Below are 19,439 nucleotides of genomic sequence, written 5' to 3'. Positions count from 1 at the left end.
TTTATTTCCATGTTTTATGATGCTTTGACATCTTGGGCCTCAGTGACCAAGGAGAGACTGCCGCTCTCAAGGTTAACTAATTCCTAGCGATAGTAAACGACTTGCCTGGAATATGCAAACCAGCCAGTCTAGAGCCCGTGCTCTGAACCGCCTCCTCTCTCTGGCTTTTACACTCCAGGAGGCAAGATTCCTCTGCCCTACTCATCCCAGGAGCAGGTACCGGACAACTAGAGACCACCCTTATCGCCCAGGGCCACCAAAATTATTCGAACCATCCAATCCTAACCCTTCTCAGTGGTTTACCTTGCCTTGCCCATTCCTTCTCTCAGAAACCACAATTAGGGCTTTTCACACGTGGTTTTTCCTCGCTCTCTCCACCTGCGACCAACCTCAGGGTTCTCTCTTGTGGCCCAGGTGGCATAGCGTACCCCCCCTCCTCTTGGGAGCTGAGAGTAATAAACTGTCTTTTCAATGGCAATTGCCATATAATCAGTTGCCTTACCATACATGAATAAAACCAAAATCCTGGGTACGTTTTACAAAGTATTTTTTAGCGCAATTTAAAAAAAGATAATTTTTTAAAGAGTATTGAGAAAATAGAGATCGGTGAAGTCAATTATGGTACATCCATGCTACAGTAGTTTGGCATAAACATTAAGAGATTAGACTTAGGAGTCAAGTTTCCTGCATCTAAATCCTGGCTCCACCACTTACGGGCTTTGTGATGCTGGACAAGTTACTTCCGCGCTTGTGCCTTAGTTTTCTCATACGTAAAGTGCAGATAAAAATAGAATGCACCTCTTAGGGCTTTGGGAGGATTAAATGGGTTAAAACCAGGAAAGAACTTAGGACATTGCCAGGTAGCCAGTGAGCGCTCTATAAATAGTAACCATTATTGCGACGGAATCTGCAGCCATTTAAAAAATGAGGGCAATCTGTATGTACTGACGTGGAAAGATACACTAAGGCGGGGAAAAGTCCCAATTGTGTCACTTTTTTAAAGGACAGAGAGATAAACAAATGCTTTTTCTGGAAAAATTATGCAATTATCACAAAATATGTCCTCAAAAAGTATACAAGAAACTCTCAGCAGGTTATTTTGGGGGAAAGGAAATAGGGATCTAGGAGAAGGTGTGAGGAGGACTTGTTTTTTGTTCAATACATACTTCCTATACCTGAGGTTTTTACCGTGTTTTTTCATACTTAAAAATACAGACATTTAATTTTTTGGAAGACCGTGTGAATATTTCTCATTGCTCTTTATTGCCACCTAGGGGACACAGGGGGGCATTGCCTGCCACGATCACTCATTGGAGTTAACCTTATTCACTATTTAATAATTGATCCCACTTTCTTGATTGTTTCTTACATCAAGCAATTCATAGCCTCCAACTTTCAGACATTAATGAGTTTGGTAACAACAATAAACATAGATTTGTAGTTATAAAAGTCAATAGATGTTAAAAAACAAAACAAAAACAAAAAAACACCTAATTTGATCTCCTTGGCTAAATGACCATTCCAGTTTACATTTATAATCTTGATCAGCCTGACTCATTGGCCTGACCCAAATGATCTTACCCCTTACCCAATGATCTGTCCATGATGCCTAAATGTCTACATCAGCCTGGTTGCCTGCATTTGAATACTGGTTTGACGACTTCCAAGCTGTGTGACCTTGAGCAAGTCACTTCACCTCTCTGAGCTTCAGTTTCTTAATCTGTAAAATACAAGTGATAATAATAATAGATCCCTCAAAGGACTCTTGGAGGAATTATGAGTTGATACACAATGTCAGGTGCATTGATAAACAATTTTCACAGTTAATACCTACAGTCTTCAAATCTCGTGTCACTTTCTCCAGGAAGCCTTCCCTGACTTCCTGACTAGGTCGCATCCCTCTCACTAGGTCACATTTTCCCTTTCTAGCATTTGTCACAGATGACTGTTGGATGATTGTTTGATTAATGTCTCTCCTCCCTACTAGATCTGAGTCTGGTTTTGCCCATCATTCGATCCCCAGCGTCTACCGTAGTGCCTGGCAGCTAGTAGTTGTGCCATACATAATTATTGATAAAGAAATGAATTAATGAAGTTAGAAAACTGAAGGCCTCTAAAAAATTAAATATTATCTGGAACAGGTGTCATGAACTGGTTAGGTCCTGATGGGCTGGGTGACCTGTGTCATGAGACCCAGCTCAGGAGGCCCGGGGTGGGGGGATCATCCTGCAAGACAGTGTGTATAAAATCAATTGGAAAAAGGACAAACCGTACATCTCTACCATTTGTCCTAGGCCCAGCCCTGTATTTTTTCAATCGAGGTGAAATTCACATAACATAAAATTAACCATTTTACAATGTACAATTCAGTGGCATTTAGTACCTTCACAGTGTCCTGCAACCGCCATCTATATTAAGCTCTAGAACATTCATCACCCCGAAAGAAAATCTTGTAGCCATTAAGCAGACTTTCCCCATTCCCGCTTCCCTCCAGCGCCTGGCAGCCACCAATCTGCTTTCTATTTCTATGGATTTACCTATTCTGAATATTTCACATTAGTGGAATCATACAACATGTGGCCTTTTGTGGCTGCCTTCTTTCACTTCACATAATATTTTTGAGGTTCATCCACACTGTGGCATGTATCAGTACTTCATTCCTTTTTATGGCTGAATAATGTCGCATTGTGTGGATATTCCACGGTTTGTTTATCCATTCATCCATTGATGGAAATTTGTGTTATTTCTACATTTTGGCTACTGTGAATGGTGCTGTTGCGGTCCAATCTTGTTTTCTTAAGCCTCCATGGTATGTCAGATCATAAAGAAGAAATATCACAGTGCCCTGGTCCGGAAACCAGGACACAGGGTCCTAAAGATGATTGACAGCCACTGACTACTCCTATAATTCTGCAGAGGATTTCACCTCCTCAGCTGTAACCTAAGAGGTTGAACTAAGATTTTTGTGTAAGTGATTTACTTGGAAGGTGATTCTGATATTTATTTGGGAGATGATCACCAAGAAGTCATAAAGGAAAGAGAGTCAATGAATTCAGTGTACATTTATGATCAAGTGGCTACTGTGGGCAACTAGCGATCACTTCCATCACATGAATCAGACAATATTATTCCTATACATAAACCCTCCCATGAATTTGCATTGACTTGGAATAAAATCCAAAATGTTCACTGTGACAGCAAGTCCCCAAAGGATCAAGTCTTTCCTCTTTCTTCCTAAACACTTCAGCCACCATACAAATCATCTCTGTGTTTCTCCAGCCCATGAAGCTCATACTCACCTCAGGGCCTTTGCAAATACATTTTCCGCTCTGCCTGAAATGCTCCTTTTGAACTCCTCTCTCATCTCTTTCTTGTCATTGTGGTCTCAGCTCAACTGTCACCTCCTCAGGGAGGCCCTCCACGACCACTTCATCTAAAGTAGTACCCCTGTCACTCTCTCACGTAACTCCATTCTGTTCCTTTCATAGTAGTAATCACTCTGAAATTATCCAGCTTATTTGTCTGTTTGCTTGTTCATATGTCTGCCTGCCACGTGAGGCCCTTCAGCTTTGCAAAAGGATAAACATTATCTGTCTGTGATTTCTTTATCCTCAGCACCTGCAACAAAGCCTGGTATATATCATTTCTCCATAAATATTTGCAGGCTAAATACCATCGAATAAACTCATTTTACCTCTGTGCTAATGACCGTCTCTGTGTCACAATGACATTTGCCTCTCAGTGGGGAGAGAACACAGGGACATCTAGCGAAAAAAGATGGACAAGCCTGCCAAACCATTTCAGTGTTATTTACATCGGCCAGGCAAATTTCAGAAGGCCTGGTGAAACTCCAGATAGGCCAACTGAAAGCAAGCTCACAACTCTATCCCAACAGCTCACACACGTTGTCTGTCTTAGTCAGCTCAGACTGCCATAAAAACATACCACAGACTATGGGGCTTAAACAAGAGAAATTCATTTTCCCACAGTTCCGGAGGCTAGAAATTCCAAGATCAAGGTTCTGGCAGGGTTTGTTTTCTGGTGAGAGCCCTCTTCCTGGCTTGCAGATGGTAACTTTGCCCCGACATGGCCTTTCCTCTGAGTGTGCGTGGGGAGAGAAAATCAGAGGCAGAAACAGAGAGAGATCTGACATCTCTCCTCTTCTTATAAGGACACTAATCCTATCGGATCAGGGCCCCACCCATAAGACCTCATGCAACCTTAATTACCTCCTAAGGGTCCTATCTCCAAATACTGTCCCACTGGGGGTCAGGTTTCAACATATGAATTTGCGGGGAGACACAAACATTCAATCCATAACAAGGGGTGCTTTTCTCTTCAGCAGCTCTAACCTCATCACCAGCCACTGACTGAGTCAGGAACCTCAGCCCCCAAATGTCAAAATTGGAGGAATTGCACTGGAAGATCCTATAGTTATTGTACAAATGCCCCTGCCCAGGAGCCCTTGGAAGGTGACCATTTAACAAGCATGCCTTGAGTCAGACGTATTTTCCTAGAAAGGGACGTGAGGAAAGAGGGTCAAGAGTTTATTCCTCTATCTCACAGACAAAAGACAATCGAAGGGTCACAATGCTGGACAGTGTACAGTAAGAAATGAGGCAGAGATCGCTTTTCCAGAGCTGGACTCTCCTCATCTCTTTTTTCTTAAAATTACATTTATTTCTTAAATAGTTAACTTTCACGTGGTACTAAATTCAAAAAGTATACAATGCAATAAAGCGAAAAATCTCCCAGAAGCCCAGTTGCCCTCCTTAGAAGCAGGCAACATTTCCAGTTTCCTACGCAGTCTTCAGATTTTCTATACATCTACCAGCAAATACATGTGTATTCTTTTTTCTCCTTCCCCATAAATGTTAGCATGCTTTGATGCCCTCTTCTGCACCTTACTTTTTGTCCTCCTTAGTGATACGTCTTGGAGATTGCTCCATGTCAGCATGTAGTTTCCTTGTTTCTTAAGGCTTCATGGCTTGCCGTTATGAATATGCTGTGATTGATTTCACCAGTCCTCTGTTAGTGGACTCATAGGCTGTGTCCAATAGTTTCCTCTTGTAAATGTTGCAATGGATTACTCTATCCATTCATCATTTTGCATGTGCATGAGTATATCTGTAAGATAAATCCCTAAGAAGTAAAATATTTGAATATTTGAATCAAAGAAGTAAAATATTTGAATATTTGAATCAAAGAAAATTTTAAATTTTGCCAGAAATTGTCAAACTTTCCATCATTATGGTTAGACTGAATCACACTCCCAGAAACCCTGGATGAGAGTCATTGCAGGATTCTAATTCAACCTGAAAAGTGGTGTCACGTGGAAGGAGGGACCATGATGTGGTTGGTGGGAAGTCACCAGACCATGAGCCAGGCGATCCAGTGTCCAGTCGCAGTACAATCTGTGATCATCTGAGTGGCCTCTGCAAATGGTTTGACCTCTGAGCTTCAGACTCCCCCTTACGTAAAACCAACATGTTGGTGGGTCCATAAGTGTCATGCTGATTCCAAACTGTCCTCAGGAGGAAGCCCCAAAACATTATCCTTAGTCCTTTTAGTCACAGGTAAAGGATAAATCAGATTTTATCTGACTCTAGATAGGACTTTTAAGGACTTGAAAATCTGTTTCTCTCTGGGCTTAGGGTTTTGAAGGCAGGATTAGGATGGGCTCCTGGCAATTGTCCTGGTTTGTTTGGGGAGAATTTATGATAGCTTATAATCTGTCTTTGCCTTGACTCCAGACTGAGCCCAGCGAGTAGATGAAGCCTCTGACACAGCAATGCCCTAAAATTTATACTTCCTGGAACATCCCTTCCTTCCCTCCTACCCCTCCTCCTGGCCCCTGGAACATAGTGGTCTGAGACCTGCACCAGCAGAGAATCAGGGAAAGAAGGGGCATTTCTGATGTTTGGGAAAATCATTAAATGTTGTTAAATAGACATAAGTAACCAAGTGACCCGTGAGGGACACAGCTGGGGTCCAAGTAGACACGTGTAATTGAAGAGTCTATCCCACCTGTGATTTTCAATATGGGGCCAATAGCTGATACTAATGTTAGTTTCCCTGTCCATCAATTCTTAATACAACACGGCAAGATTCCCCCATCAGCAGTTACCCAGTCTCTTTGAGATCTCCCTGAATACACCCCAAAGTCAATTTTGAGAACACAATGTCACGTTATAAGCCAGACTGTCCCAAACATATCCTCCAAATTTGCTGTAAATCCATCTGCTTTCACATGATGCAATAACAAATAGACACAAACTTAAAAAAAAAAGAGCGAGCTCAACGAAGGCTAAAATGATCCTTTCTGAAATTTCAGTGTGGTTTCCCAGAATACAATTGTTTGTCCCTATTGTGTTGTGTGGCACACACCCTACATAAGAAAAGATCTTACACAGCCAACTCTGGTTCTCATCCTAAGATGTTTCTGTTGGAGAGAGGCCAGGGTCACTGCTAGTTCATATGGCGTATTTGTACAAATTAGAAAAAGGCACCTGTTCCTCCAGGTAGGTGGAATCTCAGGACCTACTTGCCTCCTCTTGTAGGCACCCCTGTGCAGGGCACATCTGTGCAACTCCAGCTACTGGGTTGTCTCATTGGCTGAAAACCATTGAAACCATCCTCAGGATATCACTTATCTTGTCCTAACCAGAGCAGAAGTCTTAAAACTTTCTTCATGCCCAAAAGCATCTGCACGCCTCAGATTAGGGGTCCACAGCTCATGTGGTCTTCCTTATCTCTCAAGTTGTCTGGGAGAGAACCCAAAACTCAACATCTTCATGTCCATGGCTTCCTCACCGCCTATTGTGAGCAAGAAAAACAGCTCAAAGAATGCATTCTGGGTTAGCCACTGGCCTGGCTTAAGTCCCTTCTGGTCTTCCATAGAACCCCTTGCCTGCATGTATTGTTGTCTTTTCACGAATCTGTTCCCACCTCTACTCTATAAATTCCTCTGGGGCTGGAACCGTATTTTATTTGTTTTTGTCTTTTAAAAATTGTTTTCAAATTACAAAATAGTACATCCTTGCAGCAGAAAAATTTTCAAACAATAAACTAAAAAGCGAAAGTCCCCTTTCTGTCTACTCTTGTTTGCAATCCCATTTCTCTCCCCAGAGGGGACCACTATTAACAGTGTGTTGTATATCTTTCCAGAACTTTCCATTTGCAAGCCTAATGATGCCAATAAAAGAGCTAACATTTATTGAATGCTTACCGAGAGTCAGGTGCTATGCTAGGCACTTTTCCTGCATGTTCTCAATTAATTCACAAAAAGAGCCTAGAAAGTAGGTGTTATTTTTATTCCTCATTTCACAAAAGAGGAAACCAAGGTGACAGTTACTAAATGGTAACACCAGAATTTGAACCCAGGCAGGCCAGCTTCAGAGCTCATGCACTTAATCTCTATCATTCTGCCACTTGCTTTGGGGATTTGGTATGTAATAGATGCTTCTCCATAGTTACCCACATAATTCCATGTCCTCCTTTTTAAAAGTTGCTCCCTGTTCTATAAAATGAATGTATTTAATTCATTTAGCCATTCTCCTACTGACAAACTTTTTAAGATTTTGCAGTTTTTTGTTTCCTTATTTTATCAAATCTAAGATTCTATGGACTGTAAGAAGCACCCAGTTTCAGAGAGATTAAAATGTGAAATAAAACATGCATCTTAGAATTAACATTTTATGGCATTAGAGACAATGCTGCAAATGAGCACGCCTGCATACAATTTTCATGTGTGTATTTTTGTAGAAGTTTCCTAGAAGTAAAATTGTGAGCCAAAATGTGGATGCATTTTTTATTTTGATATAACTGCCGAATTCCCTCCAGGAGATCATATCTTAGTCATCTGTGTCTCCCATTTACTTGCTTAGCACAATGTCTGCCACTTTGTAGGTACTAAATAAATGTTTGTTCAGTGGACAAAACACACGACCAGACCCAGTAAATGCAAAGCATTTTGAGATATTCACATGAAAAAAAAGAAAACACACACACAACAACAACAACAAAACCCTAACAGCGACTGACATTGAGATTAGACTATTTTAGCACCATAGGTGTACATAGACCTTGCTGAAGCACTGGCCACAGTAAATGACGCGTGCTAATAAATAAATGCATTTTATGCAGAATGATGTATCAAAAGTGTTTACAAAATATCTCGCAAAATTACCTATCAAAAGGCTGTGCATTCAATTTTTTAAAAATAACACGGCCGACTCCAGGGTTTTACAACCCCCAAGCTACTAGGCATGAGAAATTTCCAGAGATCTTATGGTCTGTCATTTTCTCAGACACCTGCAAGACTACCTGCATCAGAATCACCTGGAGTGCTTATTAAAAAGCAAACCCTACTCCAGAGCTTCGGAATCATAATTTCCGGGGATTAGGGCAGGGGGAATCTAAATTTTAAACAGGCACTCCAGGTAATTCTAAGGCATTCAAAGGCGTGCGAGCTAGCGCATTAAAAGTCTTTAGGAAGAGAAGTCTCCCAATTAGAGTTGCCCTTTAGAACGACCTCTTTGGCTGTAGAGTGTAGAATCAACTGAAGCAGGCAAAGATTACTAAATTATCTAATAGCATCACTCAATTTTGCACGGGGCCTGCGGCCCGGAGCGCCGGCGCGCTGGTGCGCCCCCTGCCGGCCTTCAGCGGCCTCGTCCAAGGCCAGTCGGAGACGCCGACTGCGACTGCGCACTCCGCGGCCCACGGAGGCCGCCTCGGGACGCTTACGACTGCGCCGACCCGGCCCGGAAGCGGAAGTGAGCTCGAGTTAGCCTCGCGCGCTTCGCGGGCCGCAGCCACCCCCACCGTGTGGGCCCCGCCGGCTTGCGGAAGTACCGGAAGCGGAAGTTGCTAGGACGTCGGGGTGTTGTTGGGAAAGGGTCGGGGTATCTTCGCGCTCCCCAATTTGGCGCCGTGGCTGCCGGAGCAGGTAAAGCGGGACTGTGATACTTCACCAGCCTGCTGACCTGGCGCCAGCCCGGCCCCGAACACTAGCCCGAGGGGTGTGCTACCCGGTTCTCCGACTCTTTCCCTAGGGTCCTGGTGACCCCCTGACTCCAGGAGTCCCCTGTCCTTTCCCGGAGTCCCCGCAGACCCCCGCCATGGGCAACACGAGCAGCGAGCGCGCCGCGCTGGAGCGGCACGGCCATAAGACGCCCCGAAGGGACAGCTCGGGGGGCGCCAAGGACGGGGACAGGCCCAAGATCCTCATGGACAGCCCCGAGGACGCCGACCTCTTCCACTCCGAGGAAATGAAGGTGAGAGGGGGCGGGGGAATCGAGTCCCCTTGACTTCTGTTGAGGGGAGGACCCCTCTACTAGATTCCCCGCCAAGTCCCCTCTAAAATTCATCATCGCGAGCGGGAGGGAGGCGATGCTTGACCCCGGGCACTTAAAAACCCTGTAAGACCCCGCTTGGCAGTCCGAGAACCTGTATCTAATTACCGATCTGAGAAAGGCGCCCCGAGGGAGGAGGAGGAACTCACTTCTTTGAACATCATTAAGGAGAAAACAGCTCTGGGACAGCGTTTCGAATTCTTAATTAATTAAGATGGTCGAGTTAGCAGTAATTGAGCCCCAGCCTCTGCCATTCTCTTCGGTGTAATTAATTGCACGGCTCTGAGGAGTCGTCCCTCACCTTTACGCAGACTGGCGCTTTTTGTAGTAGTTGGTTTTGCAGTTTATGGTCAATTTTGGAGATAAAGCAGCGCGCACACTACGCTGAAAGAGTGGAACAGCTGACTGCAGTTGCCAGAGCTGCTTAGTTCCCCCTAAAACTTTTGGCTCGCCCTGCTCCTTGAGAGCGGGCGTAGAAAAGTGATCGACTTCTGGAGCTCAGTGTATGAGTGAAGTGTCACTCTGAAGGAGGCAGCCAGCTGCCATTCAGCTCGCCTGCCCCCCGGTTGTTTAAATATGACTTAATATTTTAAACAAGCCAAAGCAAACATTTTGCAGGCCAAATTTGGACTTCCTGCCGCGGTCTGCTTTGTTCCTCAGAAACTCCGAGGATGGTTATTGACTCCTGTTTCAGCCACATTCCTGCTACCCACCTGATGGGGTCTGTTTCCAGCTGCAGGGCCTGGTCCAAGGACACGTAGTGATTCTGGCAACTGATAGGTGTGTGATAGCTCCTAAAAAATGAAGAACTAATTCCTTAAAGGACAGTGAACAAAGTAGGTTTTGGAAAAATGAAGGTGCTCCCCCACCCACCCAACTTTGGCCTCAAAAATGTTTGCTTTGGTCTATTTAAAATATTAAGTCATACTCTGTGTTAGTATCCAGTTGCATATTAATCATCATTATCCATTAGGCTAATTGCCTGGCAACTCATTCCAGCTTCACTCTCGTTTTTTCTCATGTTGGACTGGGCAATCACGTTGTTAGTACATCCGCACTTGGATCCTGGCTTTGAATCTATAAAGAACCTGCTTTTCCTGGGCCCTGCCTGCTGTGACTGGAACTGGCTTTCTGAATTTGTTGTATTTCTGAAAAAGGGTGTGCAAAGCGAACTTTGGAATCCTGTTTCTCCTATGATTTGGCATCCCTTCCCCCGGAAATAATTTTGGCCAAGGACGGCTGTTTAAGACACCATAAGAATGAAACTATTTTCTTCAAGAAGTGTTTGTTCTGTTGCTGTTCCATAACTCTTAGACGAAACGTTTAGCGTACAGATGATCCGTGGAGAATGATTTTAAACAGCGTCCATTGTCAGTTCCTCAGAAGTTACTGAAATGATGCCGCAGACACACTGGCTTGAATGCCCCAGATACAAAAACGAAAAAAAGGCCACAGATCTGTGGTTAGTTGTCATGTCCTCAGTGGAAAGTGGTTCGGGAAAATCTGCCATTCTTTAATCTGTAGATCTTGTTAAAGCTTAGAGTGAAGGCACCTTTTAAGAAAAGCTCAGGTTGGTATTTGAAATGAAGGTGCTAGAAGCTCGCTCGACACCTTTAATGGTCTCTCTCAGCCTCCAACTCCTGCTCTTCTCAAGTCTTTGGCTTCTGACTAGGAAAAATGTAAAAGATCTAGAACCACATGGGTTTCACCCAGAGTCAGACGTGTTTATTTCCCTCTTACTCTGGACTGCCTCAGTTTTACAGCACTTCCCGCACTAAAAGTTACTGTTTACCACGACAAGAGTCAGTCTTTGTCTTGTCTGTCTTTTTCTCCCCAGTGCCTGGATGGCGCTCGGTGAATAGTTTTTCCCTTCCTCAGAGTCTGGATTTGCCGGTTTTCAAGTTGACAACTCTGGTATTGTCCCTAATAAGTTTCCATTACTTCAAATCTTGCTTAATTATGGGAGAAAAATGATGCTGATTAAGCTAGTCTTGGATTCATCGCAGCCTTCGTCCCAATGAGTTTTATAGTTTCTCCCAGAATTGTGATGTAGACTTCTTTACTAACAATAATAAGGGCTAATAATTACTAAGCACTTAGCACGTGTCACACTATGCAGAGCTGTCTGCTTCACAAAAAGCTTAAGAAGTGGTTATTTTTATCTCCATTTTGCAAGTGGGGAAACTGAGGCACAGCTAGTAAGTTAATGAGCCCAAATATGAACCGAGGTCATAACAGCTGCCTCTTTAAAATGAATTGTCCCTATTAGGGTAACTGTCTGTGGTAGGGAACTCACTCACGGCTTCCTGCCCCTGAGTAAACCGCTCTGTTTCTAGGCTCCAGAGAAGGAGGAATTCCTGGCCTGGCAGCATGACCTGGAAGTGAATGATAAAGCTCCTGCCCAGGCTCGGCCAACCGTATTTCGATGGACCGGGGGCGGAAAGGAAGTTTACTTATCTGGGTCCTTCAACAACTGGAGTAAACTTCCCCTCACAAGGAGGTAATTGCTTGGCGAGCATGTACATGTTTGTCTTAACCCAGCGATACTCTTGTTTCTACATAGTCTCTGGGGGGGAATAGAAGAGAATGTTTTTATTCAGTGGATGCTGAATGGAAAAATTACCTTGCTTAATAATTTGTAGGGTTCAGATCCCACACCCAATAGTCTCTAGGTTTAGAGGACGCTTTTCTTAGATGAAAATGTCTCATGGTTGCAAGTATTTCTGTTTCATAGACATCTTTCACTTCGGATATTCAGCTGAGTTTGTCCAGGCAGAACTTCTCCTTCAGAAAGAGAGAAATTGATTCCTAGAGCAGTGGAAGGAGGTGTGGCCTGGGAGTCTTCGAGACTGGGATTTGAGGCCACCTTGGCCCAGCTAACCTGTCATTAACACCTGAGCCTCAGGATCCCGATCTTCAGAAAGGAATATCGGACCAGGTGGTCTCTGAGGCTCCTTCTGACTTTGACTCTGTGTGACTTTTGTTTGAAAGGTGCATGCTATGTAGGCATCATTAGCAAGACGATTGTAAAACACTTTGTCACGAAGCCTAGCAGGGACTCCTTCTCAAAGTGTCAGTGAAAAAGCCTCTTCACTAGTGAGTACTCTTGATGAACGGAAGGGAGAAACGGCGCCCTGCTGGGCCCAGCCTCATTACTGTCGGGACTGCCCGCTTTTCCAGCGGTAACAGCGGAGGAGGAGGAAGCCACTCGGCACAGTTACAAGTCAGGTCAAGTCAGAGGAACCAAACAATCAAATGAAAGAGGTTTCCTGGAACCTTGCTTAAGTGGTTCTGCGAGTTTCTTTAGGGAACTGTTTGTGCATCTTATTAAATTGATCCCCTCTCCTGCCCAAGGCAAACTGACGGAGGGTAGAACCCGGGAGCAGAGAGCTGTTTGTATCTGGTGTTGCTGTCTCCTTGGCATCCAGGCTGCCAGGTGGTATTTTGCATGCAGGTTGGGAAGACAAATGCCTATTTGTTGACGTTTTCATGGTAGGAATGTGGCTTCCGTGGATTTGAGCAGAGTGAGTTTTCAGGAAGACCTCTTGCCTCGCTGCTTCCTCATAGCTTGTCTAGATTGAGATCATTATACTGAATTGTCTAAATTGGTTAGAAATGTTGATTCTGCAGCAGAACTCTTGGTTTTACATGGAAATGTTTTCTTCCGTGGCTGGTTTGCAGGTAAGCTCAGAGAGCCGCCCACTCAGCTGAAATCCTCTGCTTCCTTTTTCCTTGCAGCCACAATAACTTTGTCGCCATCCTGGATCTGCCCGAAGGGGAGCATCAGTACAAGTTCCTCGTGGATGGGCAGTGGACACACGACCCTTCTGAGGTACTCTTCTCCTGCCCTTGCTCCTCTGACTGCAACAGTCCCAACAAATCACCTTCCCTTCTGGATTGTTGCCACGTCCCTTTGTCCTGCTGTTCAAAGTCCCTGTGTGTGGCTGAGCTAGATGCAGTGCTAATTGTCAGGCTGTTGGCACCCTTGACCAAGAAGAGCAGGGTGGCTAGCCAGGAGATGAGACCTTCCAGCCAGGAATGCCAAATCCTCTAGAAGAACTCCGGAGACCTTCCACGTTGTGATTTCTGCCTGTCTGTCTCTTCCCAGCCAATAGTAACCAGCCAGCTTGGCACAGTTAACAACATCATTCAAGTGAAGAAAACTGACTTTGAAGTGTTTGATGCTTTAATGGTGGATTCCCAAAAGTGCTCCGATGTGTCTGGTATGAACACAGTTATTTTATACCACGTGTGTAGAGGTGGGGGCTGTGCAGTCTAGAAATACTCTTGTTTCTCTTGCCTCTCACTCTTGAGCTCAAGCTGCCCAATCAGGTGGACGTTTGTAGCTCTGTAAAGGGCCTAATTCCTAACTCTGTCAGGTCAGGCTGTTGAAATTTATCTCCAAGGGAGCTGTCAGTCGTGTTCCTGGTCTTCAGTGGGTCTGCCTCCACAGAGAGTAGACAGTGGACACAGAGCCAGAGCTTGAGTTCGTACCAGGGCCAGGGCCCAAGAGGCTCCGAGAGTTGCACTGGGTCAGGGATGAGCCAGCACTGGGGAAGCCTGCCAGCTCTCTGCCCACTCACTGTCCCCTCGAGGTGCCTGGAGAATTTCAGCCTGACGGGTGATAAATGGACACTCGGTGACCTTGGCCGTGACTTTTGTGGTCCATTAGCACCTTGTCAGAATCCCTTCAGGGGAGAAAGAGGCTCACCACGGGAAACAGGCCATCCAGCACAGTCTGCTCAGTACCATCCTAGTAAAAAACTGTGTCGTCTTCCAAGAATTGTCTAGTCATCGACCTTTCGATAAGTTGCTTCCATCCACACCCCACAGGAAGAAACTCCCTGGAAACATAATTGTTACAATTCAGGGGGAAGAATGTGTTACGATCTGAAGTGTCAACACCAGCTGCCCCTCCTTGCGGGGGTTTGAACACTTCCTAGACCCCCGAGGGAGGCAGTGACAAGGTGTCCCAGGACTGTGTCTGGCAGTCTAAGAAAATGGATTCAGTTCTGTTTACAGGACGAGTCTTCATTGTCACCTGGCTGGGCCTGGAGGTTCTGCCACCAGGGTCTCTCATTCTTATTGGCTCACAAATTAAAGTGGTAAATCGACCGTGGTGGGCTTGCTGTGGCTGACAGGTCAGGTTGTTGAGCAGGAATTGGAAATCCAAAGATAGCATTCTTCCATCTGGAAAGCTAACTGATCTTTTAGAGAAATTCTTTCTTTTCACATAGGTGAGAATTGGAGGCTGGAGGAGATGTCCAGATAGCCCCTACTCGCCGATACATGGAATTTTAGGCCTCACACCAAAGCTTTTAGTTGAGCTGCAGCAGCACAGATCACCTGGGGAAGGAAAACTGACCCCTCACTGCCGCTAAAGCAACTTCCCGCTTGCTGTAGACTTGTCCGATGTAGATACTCGCTTTCCCCAAATATGGATTGACTCCTAATGGCTCCGTCTTGTGCACTTAATGCTTTTCTCAGTTTCCTGCTCTGATGTGGTTGGGTCATGTGAAGGGAGCCTGTCCCCTAGAAATGGACGTGGAGGGAATTGGCAGAGCTAGGGCCTATCAGGTTTATTCTGGACAGCCCGAGGATTAGCGACCAGGCTCATCCCAGGTGCCCTTGGTTAACAGCTCAGTCCCTTTCAGCTAGCCAAACATCACTAAGTGAGCTGCTTTTGGAAGCTTCTTAATGTATCTGTATGATCGAGATACTCAAGAATTTGAAAGGAACCTGAGAGTGATGAAGTTAAAGAACCTTTAGAGATCAGCTTTTCAATTTTTTTTTTTTTTTAGTTTTGAAACGTGCCGGTGCCTTGTATAACCTGTTTTCACCACTGCCTCTGTATAAACAGGCTGCTTTATCTTCTGTTTTATTCTGGTGGTAGTGCTCGTAACTTGAGCTTAGCCACTTAAGCCTCACTTGAAGCCTTGAGCTTCTTTGCGGTATTTGCCAGCCTGGCCTGAAGCGAGAAGGAAGCATTATTCTGCGGTGGCATGTGAGGTTAGGTTATTGTGAGCAGCTTCCTTGTTAGTCTGACCCAGACACACTTTGCCACAACTTCTGTCTTCCGCCAGGGCGTCTTGAGTTTGCTGCTGAATTTTATGCCAGTCAGCCACATTCCAGAAGGGATTTCTCATTGCCTCTGCTCTTCACCCTTGGAGCCTGTATATTCTCCAAGAGAATATAAATCTGTGTTGAGGGAACAAGAGACAAGGAGAACGAGGCAATACCATAAGTTAAATGAGATTGCCCCAGACCTGCTAACTTTCAAAGTAAATGTCCTCTCACCATCTCCCAACAGAGCTGTCCAGTTCCCCACCAGGACCCTACCATCAGGAGCCCTACGTCTCAAAACCAGAAGAACGGTTTAAAGCCCCACCCATCCTCCCCCCACATCTGCTCCAGGTCATCCTGAACAAGGACACGGGGATTTCGGTGAGTGCACAGGCGTCTGCGGGACCGCCCTCCATGCTCCTCCTTCAGTCCACCTCTTGCGAAACAGCTCGTGAAAAAGCTCCATGTTGCCCACCAGTGTTAACTGCCAGGGTCCACATAGCAGGATGTTCCCGAGTGTGGGTGTGGCCTCCCCGTCCCACAAGCCTTTCTGAATTTATCTTCCTTGTATTTCACTCTGCCTCAGCCCAAGCCCCATTCCTTTTAAGTTTCGTGACAAAATAACGTAACCAACCTTCCAGTAAGCTGTGTAATGAGATTTCTCCTCTGGTGCCCAGATTTTGGAATCTAGTTTGAATCACCAAATTGCTTTCAGAAACATCACTGCTCCTGAATCAAAATTTAGGGTATCTGGGTAACACACATTTCCTCTGAGAAATTGATATCACTCTCGAAAAGAATGTGTACCCTCCTGGATCCTGAAGAGCATCCCGTTATCCCCTTGTGGTTAATTTTCCATTCCGTTTAACCTGGATTGCCTGGTTCTCCCAGCTCCAGAATGCACGGCATAATTCTTAGACGTTCTTGCACTTTGTCCAAGCCACCACCTCAAAGGCACAGGTGGTGAAGTCATCGTGCTGCTGCTCCGGACTCCACAGAGAAGTGGTGCCTGTGTGCTGAGATGTGGAGCTGAATGCACTCGTGTGCAGGCGTCCCCTACAGCGGTCATGGTGTGTTACCCGGGGACTCGCCATTCTCAGGGCACTAGGTCCTCCCGCTCCATCGAGAGTCCCCCCCATGCACACGCCTGACAGCTTTTGCCCTACGCCTTTTTTGAATTAGCATTTATAAAATTGGGGAGTGTACATTGGAAAAAAATCCAGATATCTGGCCTTTCTTAAAAAATAGGAAGATAAGTGCCAGTCCTGTGTGAGCTTTTACAGAGTGATTGCGCCTCTCCCCCTCCCCCAATTATCCATTTCCTTCTTCAGGCTCCCTGGCTGCATCTTACAGACAGGAGTTTTGCAATCCACTACTCAGGAGCGTTTAGTATAAATTGTATCTTCCTGCTTTCTCTGAAAGTGCATTCATTGGACAGCTCTTTCTTCCTGCCCCTCCTTCAGTAAGAGGACAGGGCCATGGCCCCCACTTTAGACGCAAAGGGAAAGCCTGACCAGAGACACACACCATTGTGCCCAGCAGGCACACAGGAAGCTCCTGTTAGTTGGATAATGAGGCACGATCCCCTCACCTCACCTGTCTTCTTGGACAAGCCCTTTCGCTGCCTGGTTTAGGAAGAAGGGGTGAGAGCCTGCTTCCTTTCCTCTGATACCTGGTGCTGTGAAATAAAGGGGAGAATCTTCTTGACTTCCCAATCCTCAATGCTCACGTGTGCTTTTGTTCCCCTACAGTGTGATCCAGCTTTGCTCCCTGAGCCCAACCACGTCATGCTGAACCACCTTTATGCGCTTTCTATCAAGGTAATGACAGGTTTGTCGATGTTAGAGCTGTTTCTTGAAGTGTGCCCTGACGCCCCCTAGCAACAGAATTATCTGGAATACTTTTCTAAAGGGCAGCGTCCAGGACCTGATGCACACTCACAGGCTCCTGTTCTGAAGGCGGGCCCAGCACTCTGTGTTTGTATTAAGCACCCTTGATGATTCTCATGCATTCAGGTTTGAGCCCCCATCTTAGTCCTGCCTTTGATCATTTCCACCCTCTTCCTCAGGATGGAGTGATGGTGCTCAGCGCAACTCACCGGTACAAGAAAAAGTACGTCACCACCTTGTTATACAAACCCATATGAAGAGCTGGGAGGCGACGGTGGGCCCCAGGGAACAGTTTGTACCACCAGGCTCCACGTGTGCATGTTTTCCACTAGAGAGAATGGACTGTAAATTTCTCATTTCACACTCTTTATAAGACATTTCATACCTGCCCAGTCCTGCTGGAAGGTTTGTTCCGGGTACAGCAGCTCCTGAAGCACCTCGGTCTGGAACGGTTCTCTTAGCACCCAGTGAGTGTGAGCTCGGGGCTCATCGAGGCCGAGAACGGAGTCGGGGAAGGCGGAAGGCCTGCAGCCCCACACCGCAGTGCGTGAGGGCAGCTGTGGTTCTAAAAGGACAGCCTCTCAACTGGTCACAGAGATTTTTCCTAAGCCAAAAATAAACACTGACTACTTTGCTAGTAAAAAATCTGGGAAGCAGTGACCGAGGTCACACGAAATTTCTAATCATATGTGCATTTTTAAGGCCATGCATTGACCCTGTTGAGGCCTGACTGGAGCTAACAGCAAGTACAGTGTTGGTCTTGCCGGTCCTTTGAAATCAAAGCAATAGATTGTCTCCCCTTCTCTGCTCCAGGGAGGTATAATTTCTATAGAAATTAGAACCCATCTGATTTTCAGATGAAGTTTTACAATTGTTTCTTACATTAAATGTGCACTAAGTACTTTTTTTTTTAACCAGAGGTGGCTGACTATACAGCCTTAAGGCAATTTTTACATCACCCCGACTAGACTGTAGATCATGTGCCCTGTGCTCAGCGATAATCTGTTCTCGAAGCAGACGGAAAACTGCTGCCGGACTTCTCCATCGAGCTGGGTGATCCTGAGGACTGACCACCGTTCGCTGGAAGGTTGTGCAGCTTTTTATTCTGAGCATACTGAGGTGATGGTGTTACCCTGACAACTTGGCAGAAGCACCCCACCCTAGCCCATGCCACCTTGCTCAGGACCTCTGTTCCTAGCAGGCTGCAGCAGTTGCTGTTGCTTGTTCTGGAAGGAACTTAGAACTTGACAGCAGCCTTCTAAATTTGTGTCAGGAAAACATCCTTTGGACCAAAGCGAACCTCTTTACACTCGGCCTAGTTTCCAGGGAGATGCTGCAGACATGCCCGTTAGCGTAGGTGCCTGTCCCCGAGTCAGCAGAAGCTGTCGGCATGCTCTGTGTTCCTGCTGGGAGATGGGGGACTAAGCTCCCTGCTTTCCGGTATTTATTTGGTAAACCTGAGTCCGGAGTACCCTCTTTTGTTATTTTCAAAACACTGAATTACTGTCACCTTGACATACAGGTTTCAATAAAGCTTTGTAAAAATAACAGGACATGCCCTTGGAGGAAGCTTTGATTTTATTCACTCATTTGGAGGAGACGCTGGAACTCTTGCAGAGGTTTATTCAGGGCTGTGTTCTTCGGTCTTTCTCACGTCTCAGCACACACTGAAAATGGGACCATGCTGTGGTACTGTGGGGCAAGGGAACAGGGCCGCTCCAGCTGCCCCCAGAGCTGAGGACCATTCCCCTGACCCACCCATTCTGCATGCAGAGTTTGGAAGGTGTTAAGGAGCCTGTAAAACTGAGCCCTTCTGAACCACTCGGTCCTGAAGGGAGGCTGAGGAGAGGCAGCGGTGACGGCTCCTGGTTTAGGCAGGTTGGTGGCGTCCCCAGGTCAGAGCTTTTGCTTCCTCTTGCTCATCAACAAGCACTCCAGGAGAGCCTGGGATCATGACGCCCGCTTGGAAGACACCAGGATGTTCTGGAGTCAAAGCTGTTCTCATCAGCTGAATGGGGCTCTGTCTTTTCTACCAAAGAGATGGAAGATGACAGGTGTCCCTTTCATAGGCCTTTTCTTCCCAGGCATCAGGAAACATTTAAACATATTTAGGAGAAAACTGGGTCATTTG

General features: G+C 45.8%; 1 protein-coding gene across 2 annotated transcripts; it reads left to right on the top strand.

The window, feature by feature from the left end:
• The first annotated feature begins 8,593 nt into the window (after positions 1-8,593).
• PRKAB1 (protein kinase AMP-activated non-catalytic subunit beta 1) lies at positions 8,594-18,861 on the top strand. Of its 2 annotated transcripts, XM_014742136.3 has the most exons (8): positions 8,747-8,950; positions 9,057-9,278; positions 11,693-11,856; positions 13,095-13,188; positions 13,465-13,579; positions 15,667-15,800; positions 17,171-17,239; positions 17,488-18,861. In XM_014742136.3, exons 2-8 carry the CDS (start codon positions 9,123-9,125, stop codon positions 17,563-17,565), a joined length of 810 nt encoding a protein of 269 aa, XP_014597622.1. In that variant the 5' UTR covers positions 8,747-8,950; positions 9,057-9,122; the 3' UTR covers positions 17,566-18,861. The 2 variants fall into 2 exon arrangements, with proteins under 2 accessions (NP_001157430.1, XP_014597622.1); NM_001163958.1 differs by having other exon boundaries at positions 8,594-9,278; positions 17,488-17,592.
• Positions 18,862-19,439: the final 578 nt, after the last annotated feature.

The sequence above is a fragment of the Equus caballus genome, chromosome 8, assembly GCF_041296265.1.
Source record: "Equus caballus isolate H_3958 breed thoroughbred chromosome 8, TB-T2T, whole genome shotgun sequence".
NCBI lineage: Eukaryota > Metazoa > Chordata > Mammalia > Perissodactyla > Equidae > Equus > Equus caballus.
The sequence above is the reverse complement of the archived record's forward strand: the minus strand, read 5'-3'. Positions and strand labels throughout refer to the sequence as shown.